General features: G+C 50.2%; 1 protein-coding gene across 1 annotated transcript in view; it reads left to right on the forward strand.

Annotated features, from left to right (window-relative positions):
- Window positions 1-11,000, forward strand: part of Fbln1 (fibulin 1) — a 46,833-nt gene extending 35,833 nt beyond the window's left edge. The window contains exons 13-15 of the mRNA XM_028788726.1: window positions 1,072-1,203; window positions 3,576-3,699; window positions 10,560-11,000. Coding sequence (XP_028644559.1) covers window positions 1,072-1,203; window positions 3,576-3,699; window positions 10,560-10,914 — 611 coding nt within the window. The 3' untranslated portion in view covers window positions 10,915-11,000. The remainder of the gene's footprint in view (window positions 1-1,071; window positions 1,204-3,575; window positions 3,700-10,559) is intronic.
- The last annotated feature ends 3,202 nt before the right edge of the window (window positions 11,001-14,202 follow it).

Raw genomic sequence — 14,202 nt, forward strand, 5'->3', positions numbered from 1 at the left:
AGCTTTTACTGTGGTTAAAACTGAAATTAGGAAGACAGTCCATGGAGCACTCTTAAACACACATGCTGTGGCTGCAACCCCTCAGTGTGCTGACACTCTGAGCTACAGAACAGAGGGCTTGGCATCAGCATGTGGCTGAGAGGTGAAAGGCAACCTGAGAGTCAACTCCTGAGACCCAGCTCTGCTCTGGCCTTTTGAGCTCCACCCTCACTAGGCCTGACTGTCATCTTCTCTGTCAAAGGCAATGCTCCCTCCTGGGACTGTTGGACACATCCAGCCAGATGACAGTTCAAGAGTAACTAGGAGCTTCAAGGGCAAATGTTACATAACATGATGCTATAACAATGTGGTTTGCGTGCATGTGCGTGTGCGTGCGTGAGTGTGTATGCACTCGTGCATATGTATGTATAAGGGCTTGGGATCCAACCTAGGGCCTTGCTCAGCAGATGCTCGTCCACTGAGCTATGACCCCAAACCTGAAGCTTTTTAGTACCAGTTCATCTTTACAGTGCAAAGTTCTATACCCTGAGTCACAGTCCAAACTCAAGTGCATGGAAAATACTGTCTAGAAATAACCTTTAATCTGTGTCTATAAAACAAATGGATTTGGGAGTTACACTTGACTTCAATCACCAAGATACCTTATTATACAAGTGGCAATAGTCCAAAATATTTGAGACATTTCTGGTCCCAAGCATTTCAGATAAGGGAGACTCAGCCTGTATTTTCTTGTGATGTGTTGTGAGTTTTGTTTGTTTGATTGGCTAGTTGGGCTTTTGTTTTGTTTTGGTTTTTTTTTTTTTGTTTTTTTGTTTTTTTTTTTTAGCAAATTGTTCTTCATTCCCTTTCTTTGTGAATACTTCATACCACGAACCTGCTAAATATCCCTAGACTAGTTCTACCCCTTCCCTGGGCCTCAGTTTCCCCTTCTCAGGCCTCTTCCTGGCTTGCCTCTGTGGCTGCCTTCTCCAGCCCAGCCTGGACACCTAGGGCTACTCCTTGGCCCAGATGCAGCTATGGCTGTGGACCAGAGCTAGATGCTGAGGAAGAACTGTCACTGTGCTGTTGCAGATATTGATGAATGTGCCCTGCCCACTGGGGGTCACATCTGCTCCTACCGCTGCATCAACATCCCCGGAAGCTTCCAGTGCAGCTGTCCCTCATCTGGCTACAGACTCGCTCCCAATGGTCGCAACTGCCAAGGTGAGTAAGGCAGAGTCTCTGCATTGGTGTCACTCAGGGGTATTACAAGTCCCACAGTGTCAGGGGAGAGATGTGCTTCCCAGATGTAGGGGCTGGAGTGCAGATGGGAATGTATTCAGGGAGTAGGAAGAGGTGTTCTGGTCTCCCATGTGCAATACCTAGCCTGTTCTCAGGGCTGTCTGGGCTCTGTGAAGGTCCTGTCAGCTAAGAACACCAGAGCCCTCCTCCTACTCTGTCCTTGTCATCCCTTGGAAGAGTGACCGAAGGGACCCTGTCCTCAGCTTAGTCTAGTTGTGCAGCCTCTGACGCAGTCATTGGGCAGATAGGCTATGAGCCAAGTCCTGGGTCATCAAAGTGAGCAGATATCAGGTGCCTCTGCACCCGCAAGAGGCTGACTGTGGTATGTTATAAGAACCCTGAGGGCTCTGTATTTGGGGACTCTGGTGGTTGCGAGTATTTAATGGGGTTGAGTCAGCTCTGGCATTGGCTCAGTGATGAAAGTTGGTAGTGTAGGCCCATATCTGCTCCCCATTTCTAAGAAGGTGCCGGGTTCCCCTGCACTCCGTGACCCTCCATCTGGTTCCTGAGAGTGCTGAGGACATGCCTGTGAACAAATGATCCTATGTGCAAGCCCTGGCTCACACCAGGAGCTGCCCGAGGAGATGACAGGCAAGGTTAGCCAGCCTCTTCCTCATGAGTCCCCACAAGCTGAAGATCCAAAAACTCCAGAGACTCCCAGGTCCTGCACATGAAGATGGTGTTTAGTAACTCGTGTACACTGGGGGTGCAGAGACTGACAATGACCAGCCCAGTTAGCCATGTGCTGAGCACCAGGTTTAGTGAAAGCTACTGTCTTGGTGGGGGAGGAAATGTGGGGGGCAACAGAGGAAGATATCTAATATTCTACACATTTATGAATGTGCACATGTGCACACACACACACACATATGATTGAGTGCATACTCCTGCCCCCATACACACACACACACACACACTTGATTGAATGCATATCCCTGCCCCCCCCCACATGACTGAGTGCATACCCCTGCCCCCATACACACACACACATGATTGAGTGCATACCCCTACCCCCATACACACACACACACACACACACACACACACACACATGATTAGGTGCATACCCCTGCCCCCATACACACACACATGATTGAGTGCATACCCCTGCCCCCCATACACACACACGCACACACACACAAACACACACACACGCATACTACCCACAACAACAGCAACAACAACAAAGAAGGTGACCACCCAAAGGCAGGGCCTGTGGCATTCTCTGGAAGGGACACACTCAGCTTCTCTGAGGTCTGACTGGACCTTTTCCCCCCAACAGTCCTTCTTTCTCCTCTCCTGGCCCAGCTCCCTCACCACAGCCTGGAGTCCTGCCCAGAAACAGCAAAAACACATTCCTGGGCTGGTGAAATGGCTCATTGGATAAGGCTCTTGTTGCCAAGCCTGGTGATCCTGAGTTCAATCCCTGAGACCCACATGTTGGAAAGAGTGAACAGACTGTTGCAAGTTCTCCTCTGACCTCCACACACATGCTGTGGCACATGCCCACACTTACCCACCAAATAAAAATGTAAAAATACCACAAACCCACATTCCTGAGCTGTGCTCTCTGAGATTGGCAAGAGTTGCCTTTGCCAGTGATAGTCAGACGTATGACACTTCTTAACAGCTGCCTCCTAGGCTCAGTGATACTGCTGAACCCCAGCAATTGGAATGTCATAGAAGGGGGTCCCCAACTGCTACAGGGCCTCCAGGTCTGGTCCCCCTGCATGGCCACTTTAGTCACTACCCTGAGACCCAAGACAAATTGCATGGTTCCTGTAGGTCTTGTTTCCTCACCTGTGACATGGGACCAGAGGCTATGACCCTTCCTGCCCTACTAGATGGAGCCAGTCATACCTGAGGTCCGGGTGGTGTTCTTTTAGAACCGTGGAAAAATGCACCAGATTCCGGTGCCCACCTACCTGGATTCAAAGCTTGGCTCTGTCACTTACAGAATGTGCGACCGTGGGCAGGTTCCTTCAGCTGTGTAAGCCTTCCCTAAGACAAGGATTGTGACAACACATCCCAGGCAGTGCTTATGGGACCTCACATAGTATCTGCTTGTGTTACACGCCCCCACTCCAAAGATCATGTGTGCTCTTGTAACTCTTGGTGTCTGGTAAACAGAAGATCCTGCACCAGATGCTATACCCACAGAAAGCAAAGGTGTCAACACACAGTTTGTTTGGGTGGGGATGGTTTTCATGGTCTTAGCCTATACCATGCTGTCTCTGGGTGGGGATGGTTTTCATGGCCCTAGCCTATACCATGCTGTCTCTGAGTCTCTGCAGACATTGACGAGTGTGTGACTGGCATTCATAACTGTTCCATCAACGAGACCTGCTTCAACATCCAGGGCAGCTTCCGCTGTCTGTCCTTTGAATGCCCCGAGAACTATCGCCGCTCCGCAGACACGTAAGTCCCTGGGTCCTGCTGTCATCTGTCTGGGTTAGGCTACCTAAAGGTCCAGCTCTGGGCATGGGCAGGTGGTTCACAAGCTGTGACCTTGGTGTTCTTATTGGGCCATAAGAACCTGCTGATTCTTGGTTCTCAGATCCCTGAGGGCCAGTGAGACCATCGGGAGGCCATGGGTGTGACTGCGGATGAATCTTGGACTGTGGGTGTGCTGGCGTCGGGCTAGGCCTCAGTCTCTTCGTCTATAATGTGAATGTGTGCAGTTATGCTGACTCGGATGAGCAGGTGGCAGTGCCGTCTCACTGTCTTGGCCAAAACCCAGGATTCAGGGTGACTTTCTTAGTCCTCTGCGTTCTGTCTAGCTGAGTGATGTGTGCGAACAGCTTGGCGTATCCTGTGTCCTGTACTTGAAACTGTGTGGCCGTGCGCCCTCGTAAGCTGTGATCATCACGGTGACATCTAGGTCCTCCCAGAGAAGCTTGCGTGGGGAGAAACCCCATGCTAGAGCTCATTCCAAGGGTGTGGACTGATAACATCTCCCCCAGCACAGAAATGTTCAAAGCAAGTATATGGCCGGACAGCCTGTGTTTTCTGCCTCCTGACCTGGCACTTATATTTGGCGCTTGGCCAGCCATCGCTTCTGCTCAGGGGACATTGTTTCCTTTTGACGATGCTTCAGACTCCGATGTTCAACACATGACCTTGGGACAGCTCTTTCTGCTGTAGGTTCTGTCTAGCTTCCAGGTTCCTCTACCTTGGCAGCCCTGACTTCTTTCAGACCTGGTTACTTACCACCCTGCCTGCATCTCCAAGCATGTTTTTAATCTGCTTACAAACCTATAGCCTTCCTTGACATGATGATGCTAACCTGTGATTCCAGCACTAGGAGGCAGAAGCAGGTGGATCACCAGCTTGAGGATAGCCTGGGCTACATATTGAGACCCTGTCTCAGCAACACCCAATGCCTTGTTTCTTTCTGTGTCTGGGTGATGGGAAGGGCGACTCTCGAGTTTGCAAATGTGTCACATCCCTAAGAGTGCATGGGTTATGCAATAGCCTGGCTGCTGGGCAAAGCTGCCCTGAGTCACTAAGAAAGCTATGCACCCTTGGTTTGAGACTGTGTTCTGTTTCCCATTATAAATGGTTGGGTTTGAGGATTCCAGAAGCCAGGCTGTGGTTGCAATGGCAACTTCTAACTCCTGTGTAGCCAGCAGGCTGAAAGAGGAAGCTGCCCTGCTGAGGTCAGGACATACAAGTCCATGGGTAGGCAGCTTGACCTTGGTTACTGAGTTTATTGTTAAGATTAGCAAAACCCAAGTGCTGGTGGGCTGACTGTATACAGTCTCCTGGGTAAACATTGGTCCATGGATGCCCTACCCCTTAGGCCAGCTCTTAGGAGCACGTGCCAGACAATGAACAGAGTACACAGGATGCTGCAAGAACATAGGGAGGCCAGCCTGGTGGAGACGGGTGGGCAGGTAGGATGGTATTGACCAGGCTTGAATTAAGGCCATTGGGAGCTGAACTAGGCAGTGGGGGAGATCAGGGAGCTTCACACACTGAAATAGGGTGTCCTTGGGAACCTGGGGTGCGTTTCCTTCCAGTGTGGGGTTGGCATGCCAGGTCTCAGCTGTCCTGTCCCACTGCTTCTGTGTTCCCCATAAAAACAGACTGGATGTGGACACAGGGTTGAGGGAGGCGCGGACTGATGCTTCAGCCCTGGGAAGATGGCTGTCTACCCGTGACACTTCAACAGGGACTGGGGAGGAGAATGGGGGTGGAGGAGGTGGAGCACTCTGTACTGAGGATTTGGGGGAGCTCCAAGTGAACCCCCTTGGGGATGCTTTTCTTCCAAGTAAGGACTCAAGCCTTATGGAGATGCTGTGACTGACATTCTAGAAAGATCATAGTTGTGGAGTCTGGCTTAATTGGGTTTCTTGGATCGTCTTGTTCTTAGCTGTAAAATGGAATATTGGGATGGTCTGCAGGGACCCCTGAGAGTGACCCCTGATTGTGGGGCACAGCTTCCCTCTTTTTATATAGGTTCTGCCTAGTGGGGGGGGGGGCAGGCAGCCTAAGACACACTCATCTCCACAATACTGTTGAGTAAAGGGAGTCTGGGTCATCGGCGGATATGGCGTGTAGATCTGGGAGGCCATGTGGAGATGGAAGAGCCTTCTGGCCTTTCTAAGTGCTGTGACCTTGGGTCAACTTTGGGCTACCTAGGTAAGGTGGTACCAAGCTTGTTTGGTCAGGTCCTGATAATCAGGGATGGCAAGCCTGGCTCAGTGCTGGCCCAGTCAGCACATTGAGATGTTGTAGAGGTAAGGGTGTTGGACCCTTGTTCTTCTTCCCAGGGTACAAATCAGAGGACAAAATTCCTTCTGAGTGACGTTGTCAGTTTTGTTCTTCTGGTCAGTGTGTGACAGGGCTATATCTAAGAGTCACTCAACTCCCTGATTGGGAAAGCCTAAGACAGGACATGAAGAGGTCATGGTTATGGCTTCCTGATTGCAGCTGTACAGGAGTCTCTCTGGTTACGGCTTTCTCCTTTGAAAGTGCCCATTGAGTCGTAGAACAGTTGCAAGACCAGTGTTGGGTGGAGGAGTGGAGATGTGGCCTGAGTCTCCAGTGGGAAGGTTTCACTCATTGTTCACCCCAGTTAGGGGGTGGCACTCTTGAGAAGAGACTCACTTCCTGGCACGTCTCAGATGAGAGGCTTCTATTCCCTCTTCTCCTCAACAATTCCCTCTTCTCCTCATCAGAAACTGAGGCCTCTAAATTCTCTGACCTTTAGAAAGGAGACAGTAGCTGGTGTAAACCGGATGCCGTGACGCAATGCTTGTAATATCAGCGTTGGTGAGGTAGAGGCAGGAAGATCAGGAGTTCAGGGTCATCTGGGGCTGCATGAGACCTGTCTCAAAAGAGAGAAGATGGACCAGGCTGAGGAAATGGCTCAGCAGGTAAAGCACTTGCCGTACAAGTATCAAGATTGGAGTTCGGGTCCAGCAGCTCACCTGTAATCTCGCGTGGAGACAGTGGATCCCCCACGCAGGCTGGCTGGTTAGACCAGCTATATTGTCATGCCCCGAGTTCCAGTGAGGTGTCCTGCCTCATTGTCTTCCGCAGAGATCAAAGAAGACATCAGATGGCCGCCTTGGCTCTCCGCATACATGTGCACACACATATACCCAGACATATGTGAGTGTGCATACATGCACACAAACATTGCATACATGTATGTACAAAGGAGCCAGTGGGTGGCTCTCCTGAGGTTCCCCCTCTAGGAGGGTAGCTTGCTTTGTAACTTCAGTGGGTAGCTTGCTTTGTAACTTCAGTGGGTAAGATGTGAGAATCAGTCTGTTCTTCTACCCTCTGTGTGCTCTCTCTCTCTGTCTCTCTCTCTGTCTCTCTCTCTCTGTCTCTCTCTCTCTGTCTCTCTCTGTCTCTCTCTCTCTCTCTCTCTCTCTCTCTCTCTCTCTCTCTCTCTCTCTCTCTCTCTCTCTCTCTCTGCTGTTTCTAGCATTCCATGGGACTGGATACATCCTTTTTCCTGCCCATGGAGTCATTCGGGTGGAGTACGGTTGTGAAGCTGTCATGAAGCTGGGTCCTTTTGGATACAGTGTCTTAGGAAAGTAGCTCGAGTGGAAAGCTGTGGCCACAGAGCTCACGAGGGACTTGGCCAGGTCCTGGGTGTCTCTCAGGAATGACCAATGGGAATGACATCAGCAGGTGGTCACAGGGCTGGCCCCGCTTGCCTTCCTCTGCGCTGTGGTCTGTCTCCCGTAGTGGCTTCTGATCATGTTCACAGAATTTGGGCTGCTGCAGTCGAAGATGCTGAAGTTGAGAATTGGGGCACCTTGCACTGTAATGCATGTATGAGGAGGGAATGTGTGTGGAAACTGTGAGCCTGCTCCCCGTGCTGAGCTGGTCTGAGGTCCAGCCCCCCCCACCCCCTCCCTACTCTGTAATAGATCCACCCCCATCGGGGTGATTCAGCTAACAGGTTTTATTGCTGTCCCTAGTCTGACCAGTAGATTGCCACACACAGTGATTGTGGTTTCTAAGATGTTTCCTCTCCTCCCTTCCCCTCCCCTCCTTTCTGCCCCCTCTCCCCATCCCCTCCTTTCTCCTTTCTCCTTTCTCTCCTCTCCCCTCTCCTCCCTCATCTCCCTCCCCTTCTTTCTCACTTCTCTCTTCTCTCTCTCTGTCTCTCTCTGTCTCTCTCTGTCTCTCTCTATCTCTCTCTGTCTTTCTCTCTCTCTGTGTGTCTCTCTCTCATTTTTCAAGACAGGGTTTCTCTGTGTACCTCTGGCTATCCTTGAATTCACTCTGTAGACCAGGCTGGCCTAGAACTCACAGGGATCCTTCTGCCTCTGCCTCCCTAGTGCTAGAACTAAAAGTCACCACCCAGCTGATTTCTAGGATGTTTCAATAAATTTGGGGCAGAGCAGGAAACTCAAGGACCAAGTCTGCCTGTTCAGCGGCTGTTTACACAGTGTGCCGGCACTACAGATAAAGCCAAGGAGCCACGGCCTCATCGGGGAAGTGAGTGCTGGTCTAAAAAGAGCCAGCCCAGACACCTCTTCCAGGGAGGGTTTGGGTGTCATCTCTGTCATGCTCTGAGATGTGATGGTCACAGGAGCTGCATCAGGACATCATGCACGTCTCCCATTCCTTTCCTTCACATTTGCTGTGGACTTTGTGGTAACTCAGTAGAGGGCCCCACAGGACAAGCGGGAAAGCCGAATTCCATGAGGGGAGACTCTAGCACCACCTACTGACCAGATCCGTTTAGACTCCTGAAGTAGTGCCTGTGCTGTGTGTATGTGTGTGTGAGTGTGTGTGTGTGTGTGTGTGTGTGAGTGTGTGTGGTGTGTGTGTCTCTGTGTCTCTGTACATGAGTGGATGTGGTATGTGTGTGTCTGTGTGTGTGTGATGTATGTTTCTGATGTGTGTGTGGCTGTGTGTATGTGAGTATATATGGTGTATGTATTTCTTTGTGTGAGTGTGTGTGGTGTGTGTGGTGTCTGTGTGTGTGTGTGTGTGCACTCTCTCTAAAGGGAAATAGGCCAAATTTGAAACCTAAACTTGCTGCTTACTGCCGTTGAGACCCCAGAGGAACACAGTGCATGGACCCAGCTGCCTGCCTGGCTCTCCTGGCCCTCCTCTCTCCCAGTCATCAAAGGCCCATCCTTGATAAAGAGATCTCTGGCATGTGGAACACCCCCATCTGACCTGGTCCTCTAGGGACATCTCTAGGGACAGCTGTCTTTCAACAGTACCCACGATGTCCACCTTAGTCCCTACTCCCAGCTCTGGACTCTCTGTGACAGACAGGCTCCTTCTTCATTGGTTGCGATTCTCTCTTGTCATTGGTGCCATGGATCTTACTTGAAGGACTTCTCTTTTCTTAGAGCCAGAATGTTAACTGGTCAAGTAAGTGAGAGGCTTCCTCACAGCCCTGATGAGCGTCCAGTAAGACACAAATAGAAATGCTATCCACAAGAAATGTCAAATGTGAAGTAAACCCAGGACAAGACACAGAGACTTAAAAAGCCAGAGGAGAGATGTGATACAAGACCCTAAGAGATTCCGTGACTGGAGAATACAAACTCAGTCAAAATGGCAGACCTCCCCGAGGAGGGCTTGGTCATGTCCTATGGGGCTGGCCATTTCAGTTCTGTTTCTTAAATTCATGTCACTCTGCCTTCAGCATGTGCTGGGCCTGGTGTTCAAGACTAGAACACAAGTCCCGTCATTCGCCTGTCAGCAAGAATATACTGTGGCCATCTTGTCGCAGGAAGTTACAGTCTGTAATTAGACGTTACTAAGAGAACTTATCCTTACCCTATCATAGGAAATCAGTTCCTGTGACAGGAAGTTAGTATATGTCTCCATTTTGTTACAGGAAGTGAGAGCCTGTCCTCATCTCTAACACACAAGAAGTTAGGACCTGTGTTCATCGATACCACATACAGGAAGTTAGAGTCTGTCACAGGAAATGAGAACCTATCTTCATCTATACCACACAGGAAGTTAGGCCTGTCACCAGCCTGTCATAGGAAGTTAGAGCCTGTCCTGAGCATACCACAGGATGTTCAGTTCTCTCACATGATTTTGGTCTGTCTTCATTTCCACCACACAGAAAGTTGGGAGTTGTCTTCATCCTGCCACAGGAAGTTCAGTCTTCTCACAGGATATTAGAACCTGTTGTTATCTCCATTTTGAGCCCCACTGTGTCTCTGAGGACAGAAGCAGGGAACTGGACCATGTGTCCAAAGCTGAATCACAAGGCTGGGGAGCTGATCTCATCCCTGGGCATAGACTTGGCTTCTTCCCTCACGATGTGGCTTTCTCTGAACCTGTTTCCTCATCTGGCAAGGGGCACTCAAGCCTCCATCTTGAAAACTGGTTGTGACGACATTAAGGAGTGTGTGGGGGATTAGTCCCACATGCAGTAAATGGCATCAGTCCTGATGATTTCTGGGTAGTCTCTGAGACCCACCTAGGAGCTCTTTGTGGCCTTGGCCACTATCTAGGTGAGGCCCTTGCTGAGTGTGCCAAGGGTAGCTAGCTCTCTGCCTCAAGAAGGGGACACATCTCCCCCTGGGTATGGCTTGACCCTGGCTACCAGTACCCCTAGAGGGTGTTGGAAGAGGCTGTACCCAAGTCTGCGGCCTGGAGGTCTACAGCACCTCCCCCAGGTGAGTGAGAGTGCTCTTTGTGCTGGCTGCATCAATCAGAGGGGTGGCAGGAGGTCCCGCCCAGTGAGCCGCGCTTGCCCACACTCTGTTGTTTCTCTGCTTGCTGAGGAGGCGCTAACCCTCTTCCTGTCTCTCTGTCCACTTGTCTTTCAGCCGCTGTGAGCGCTTGCCTTGCCATGAGAACCAGGAGTGCCCCAGGCTGCCTCTGAGAATAACCTACTACCACCTCTCTTTCCCCACCAACATCCAAGTGCCCGCGGTGGTTTTCCGCATGGGCCCTTCCAGTGCTGTCCCTGGGGACAGCATGCAGCTGGCCATCACCGCTGGCAATGAGGAGGGCTTTTTTACCACTCGAAAGGTGAGCCACCACAGTGGGGTGGTGGCCCTCACCAAGCCCATCCCTGAGCCCAGGGACTTGCTCCTGACCGTCAAGATGGATCTCTATCGCCACGGCACAGCCAGCTCCTTTGTGGCCAAGCTTTATATCTTTGTGTCTGCAGAGCTCTGAGTGCTTGCCTGGGCCCTGGGCACTCCCTCTTGTTGCTTTCCCACCCTTGGGGTTCTAATAAACTCTCAGCAGCCATCCCAAGAGCATGCCCCTTGTACCTTGGTTTTATTTGGTGTGGACACGGGCCTCTCTGCTTTCTCCGGGGGTTAAGCTGAGCCCCTTCCAGAATTGGTTTCCCTAATGCGTGACTGGGGAATAACTTTCATGTAGTCTAGGCACCTGAGAACCGCAGCCACAAAGTTCATTATTGCATTATCAGACAGCCCAGGCAAAGGAAGAGTGAGGCTGGGCCAGGTCTACACCGATGAATGCTTTCTTCCTGTTGTATAAACTCCAAAGAGTAGTCGTGATGGCTGAGAAAGGAGGCTCACTCTCAGAAATGCCCGAGCTCTGCCTCCTTCATCTTTTCAACTCTTAAACACCCCCCCCCACCCCCAAGAAAGGAAAGGGCTTGACTCTCGTGACTCAGCCTGTTGTAGCCTAGCTAGCTTGGGTAATAGGTCTTTTGGCCACTGGGGATCATGTGTAAGGTCATCAGGGCTGGGCATGTAACTAATCTGTTCTGGGCAAACACTGAACACAGTCGATCTTTGATAAAGCTCTCGACTAAAGACACTCCTTTGCCTCTACTGAGCCCCACTGTTGTGCCAAGAGGAGGTAAAGACCAGCCCTATTGTGGTGCTTGCTGGAGCCATGACATGTCTAACAGATGTTTCGTATACACCTCCAGTGTGTATCGTCTTTGTGGATACTCAGAAAGTATTTGCTCAAGATGACACAGGTGGCCTGTGTACCCTAGCTCCACAGCTCTGCCTAGTCCATCTGTCACCGTCCCTGCACTGTGAGCCCTGAGCCTCTTGCCTCTGTCTTCTCCATCACGAGTCCAGCCAAGCCAGCTGCCGATCTCCTGGCATCAACTCGACTTGCCCCACAGTTCACTCGGCTCAGGAGCTGGAGCATTTTGAAGAGTTGACCTAAGATCCTTCATGGCATCCGTTGCATGTGGTTGTGGTCCCTGTTCTCATCTATTCTTTCTTTATTTTTAAAATACCTATTTTATGTGTATGGTTGTTTTATCTGCATGCATGACTGGTGGAGGCCAGAAGTAGGTGTCAGATACCCTGGAATTGGAGTTCCAGACCTTGTAGGTCTCCGTGTAACTGCTGGGAACTAAACACAGGTCCTCTGCAAAAGCAGCTGGTGCGCTTAACCACAGAACCATGGGAAAATCTCAATGAGATTTTCAAGGGTGGGCACAACTTCATCTTAGGGTGACAGTCCAGCCTGACCTCAAATTACTTTCCCCATTCACACTTCCCCTAAGCCATAATGACATAATTTTATACCCTTAGCCTAAAAGCTAGTTAAGTCTCAGCTTATGTGGGCTTTCCTCTTCAGGCCTAATGAACCCATTTTTTTTTTTTATTAAGATAACAAAATGTCAGAGACTGGGTAACTTCCTGAAGAAAAGATGTTTGTTTAGCTTCTCCTTTGGCTTCTAGCTAAGGAGATCCGAGGTAGAGCGTCTACACTTGGAGGTGGTCCTTCTTGCTGGTAGAGTCCTGGTGGGTCTCAGGATGTCACATGGAGCAAGATGGAGCATGCATAAGCATCTATGTCTCTTAATACAGCCTTCAGAATTCAGTTGTGGGGCTCCACCATAGTGAGTGCCTCACCCAAGCTGCCCTCCTCACCTCCCATCTCTAGATATCATAGTTGCAGTGAGTGTCCGTGCTCTTAACACCTCAATAAGAGTTAAATGTCAATACAGGAAGCCTTGGGGGATGCTCACCCTATCCTTCCTGTTACAGGAGCTTTGCCCAGCACCCCAGCCTGTGTTCTCTCTGTCTCTCTTGCTTATAACACTTACCTTTTTGGTACTTAGAACAGCCTGAGATTCCCATTTGCTTCTGTTCTTTGAATTTGTCTTTCTCACCATCTAAAAGACTCTACAAAGGCAGATACTAGGTCTGTTTCATTGTGAGACTGTCCTGGTCTCCTGGCAAGGTTCCTGGCACATGGCAAGCACTCTGTCCATGTCTGTTGAGAAAATGGAGATCCTGCCAATACTGACTGTCTTCGTTAGGGCTTTTATTGCTATGACGGGACACCATGATCACTCCAATTCTTATAAAAGAAAGAATTTAATTGGGGCTGGTTTACAGTTTAGAAGATAAGTCCATTGTCATCATGGCGGGAAGCATGGCCGTGTGTAGGCAGACAGTGCTTGAGAGGCAGCTAAGAATTCTACATCTAGATCAGCAGGCAGCTGAGAGAGTGACACTGGGCCTGGCTTGAGCTTCTGAAACCTCAAAGCCCACCCCCAGTGACACACTTTCTCCACACCTACTCCAACAAGATCACACCTCCTAATAGTGCCACTCCCTATGAGCCTATGGGGGCCATTTTCACTCAAACCACCACACTGGGTTAGGCTTTCAGGCTTTCAGTGGATCTACTGCTGGTGCTGTCTCTTAGTAGAACCTGAAGCTCTGGCACCCAGACCTTACTCTGATATGTGGGAGCTACATTGCTTTCACATTGCCTGTCCCTCAGAGCATGCACCAGGCTACAGCAGAGGACTCTGAAGGATTGGTCTTGCTCTCCAGTTTCTCCTTTTCTCTGGTTCTCTTTCCTAGATCATAAAATTTAATTCCCTTGGAAGTTGTCTGTTCCCACTGCTTACTCTCTCAGCCGTAGCTCCCACTCCCTGGCTCATGACCTTTGCTGGTATCCTGGAACGTAGGGCAGCTTGCCCCTTCCTTGCCAATCCCTGACTATGTAAGCTCCTGGCCTCAGTCTGAGCCTTGCCCTCTTTCTGCAAACTGCCATTCTTCCTACAGACTTAGCTCAAAGACCACCTCCTCAGTGAAGCCTTTCGTGGTTAGCTCTCTCTGGCCCCAGGCATCCCTCATAGCATTTACCCTGGTGTCTTAAAATTCTTAACGTGTTTGTTACACCTGCTAAGCTGTGGGCTTTTGAATGAAGGAGTAGTCTCTGTGGTTGGTTTTGGCATCTTTGGGCTGTTTGGCCTGAAGAAGCAACTCATTAAATAATCGGGCATGTAGTTCACATGCATATGTGCAAACAAAACAGACATACACATAAAATTAAAATGAAGGGAAATTCAAAATGCAGAAGTGTGTGCAGAATGGGCAGTGTGATAGATGCAGGCAGTGTTCGAAGCTCTCTGCATCCTGCCCCCCAGATGCTCACACTCAGAACAACTGGGCAAGAAGATGACAAATTCATGGGAAATATTACTAAGCAAAGCAACACAGCAGCTCC

This window comes from Grammomys surdaster, unplaced genomic scaffold (assembly GCF_004785775.1).
Source record: "Grammomys surdaster isolate TR1022 unplaced genomic scaffold, NIH_TR_1.0 125767, whole genome shotgun sequence".
NCBI classification, from domain to species: Eukaryota; Metazoa; Chordata; class Mammalia; order Rodentia; family Muridae; genus Grammomys; species Grammomys surdaster.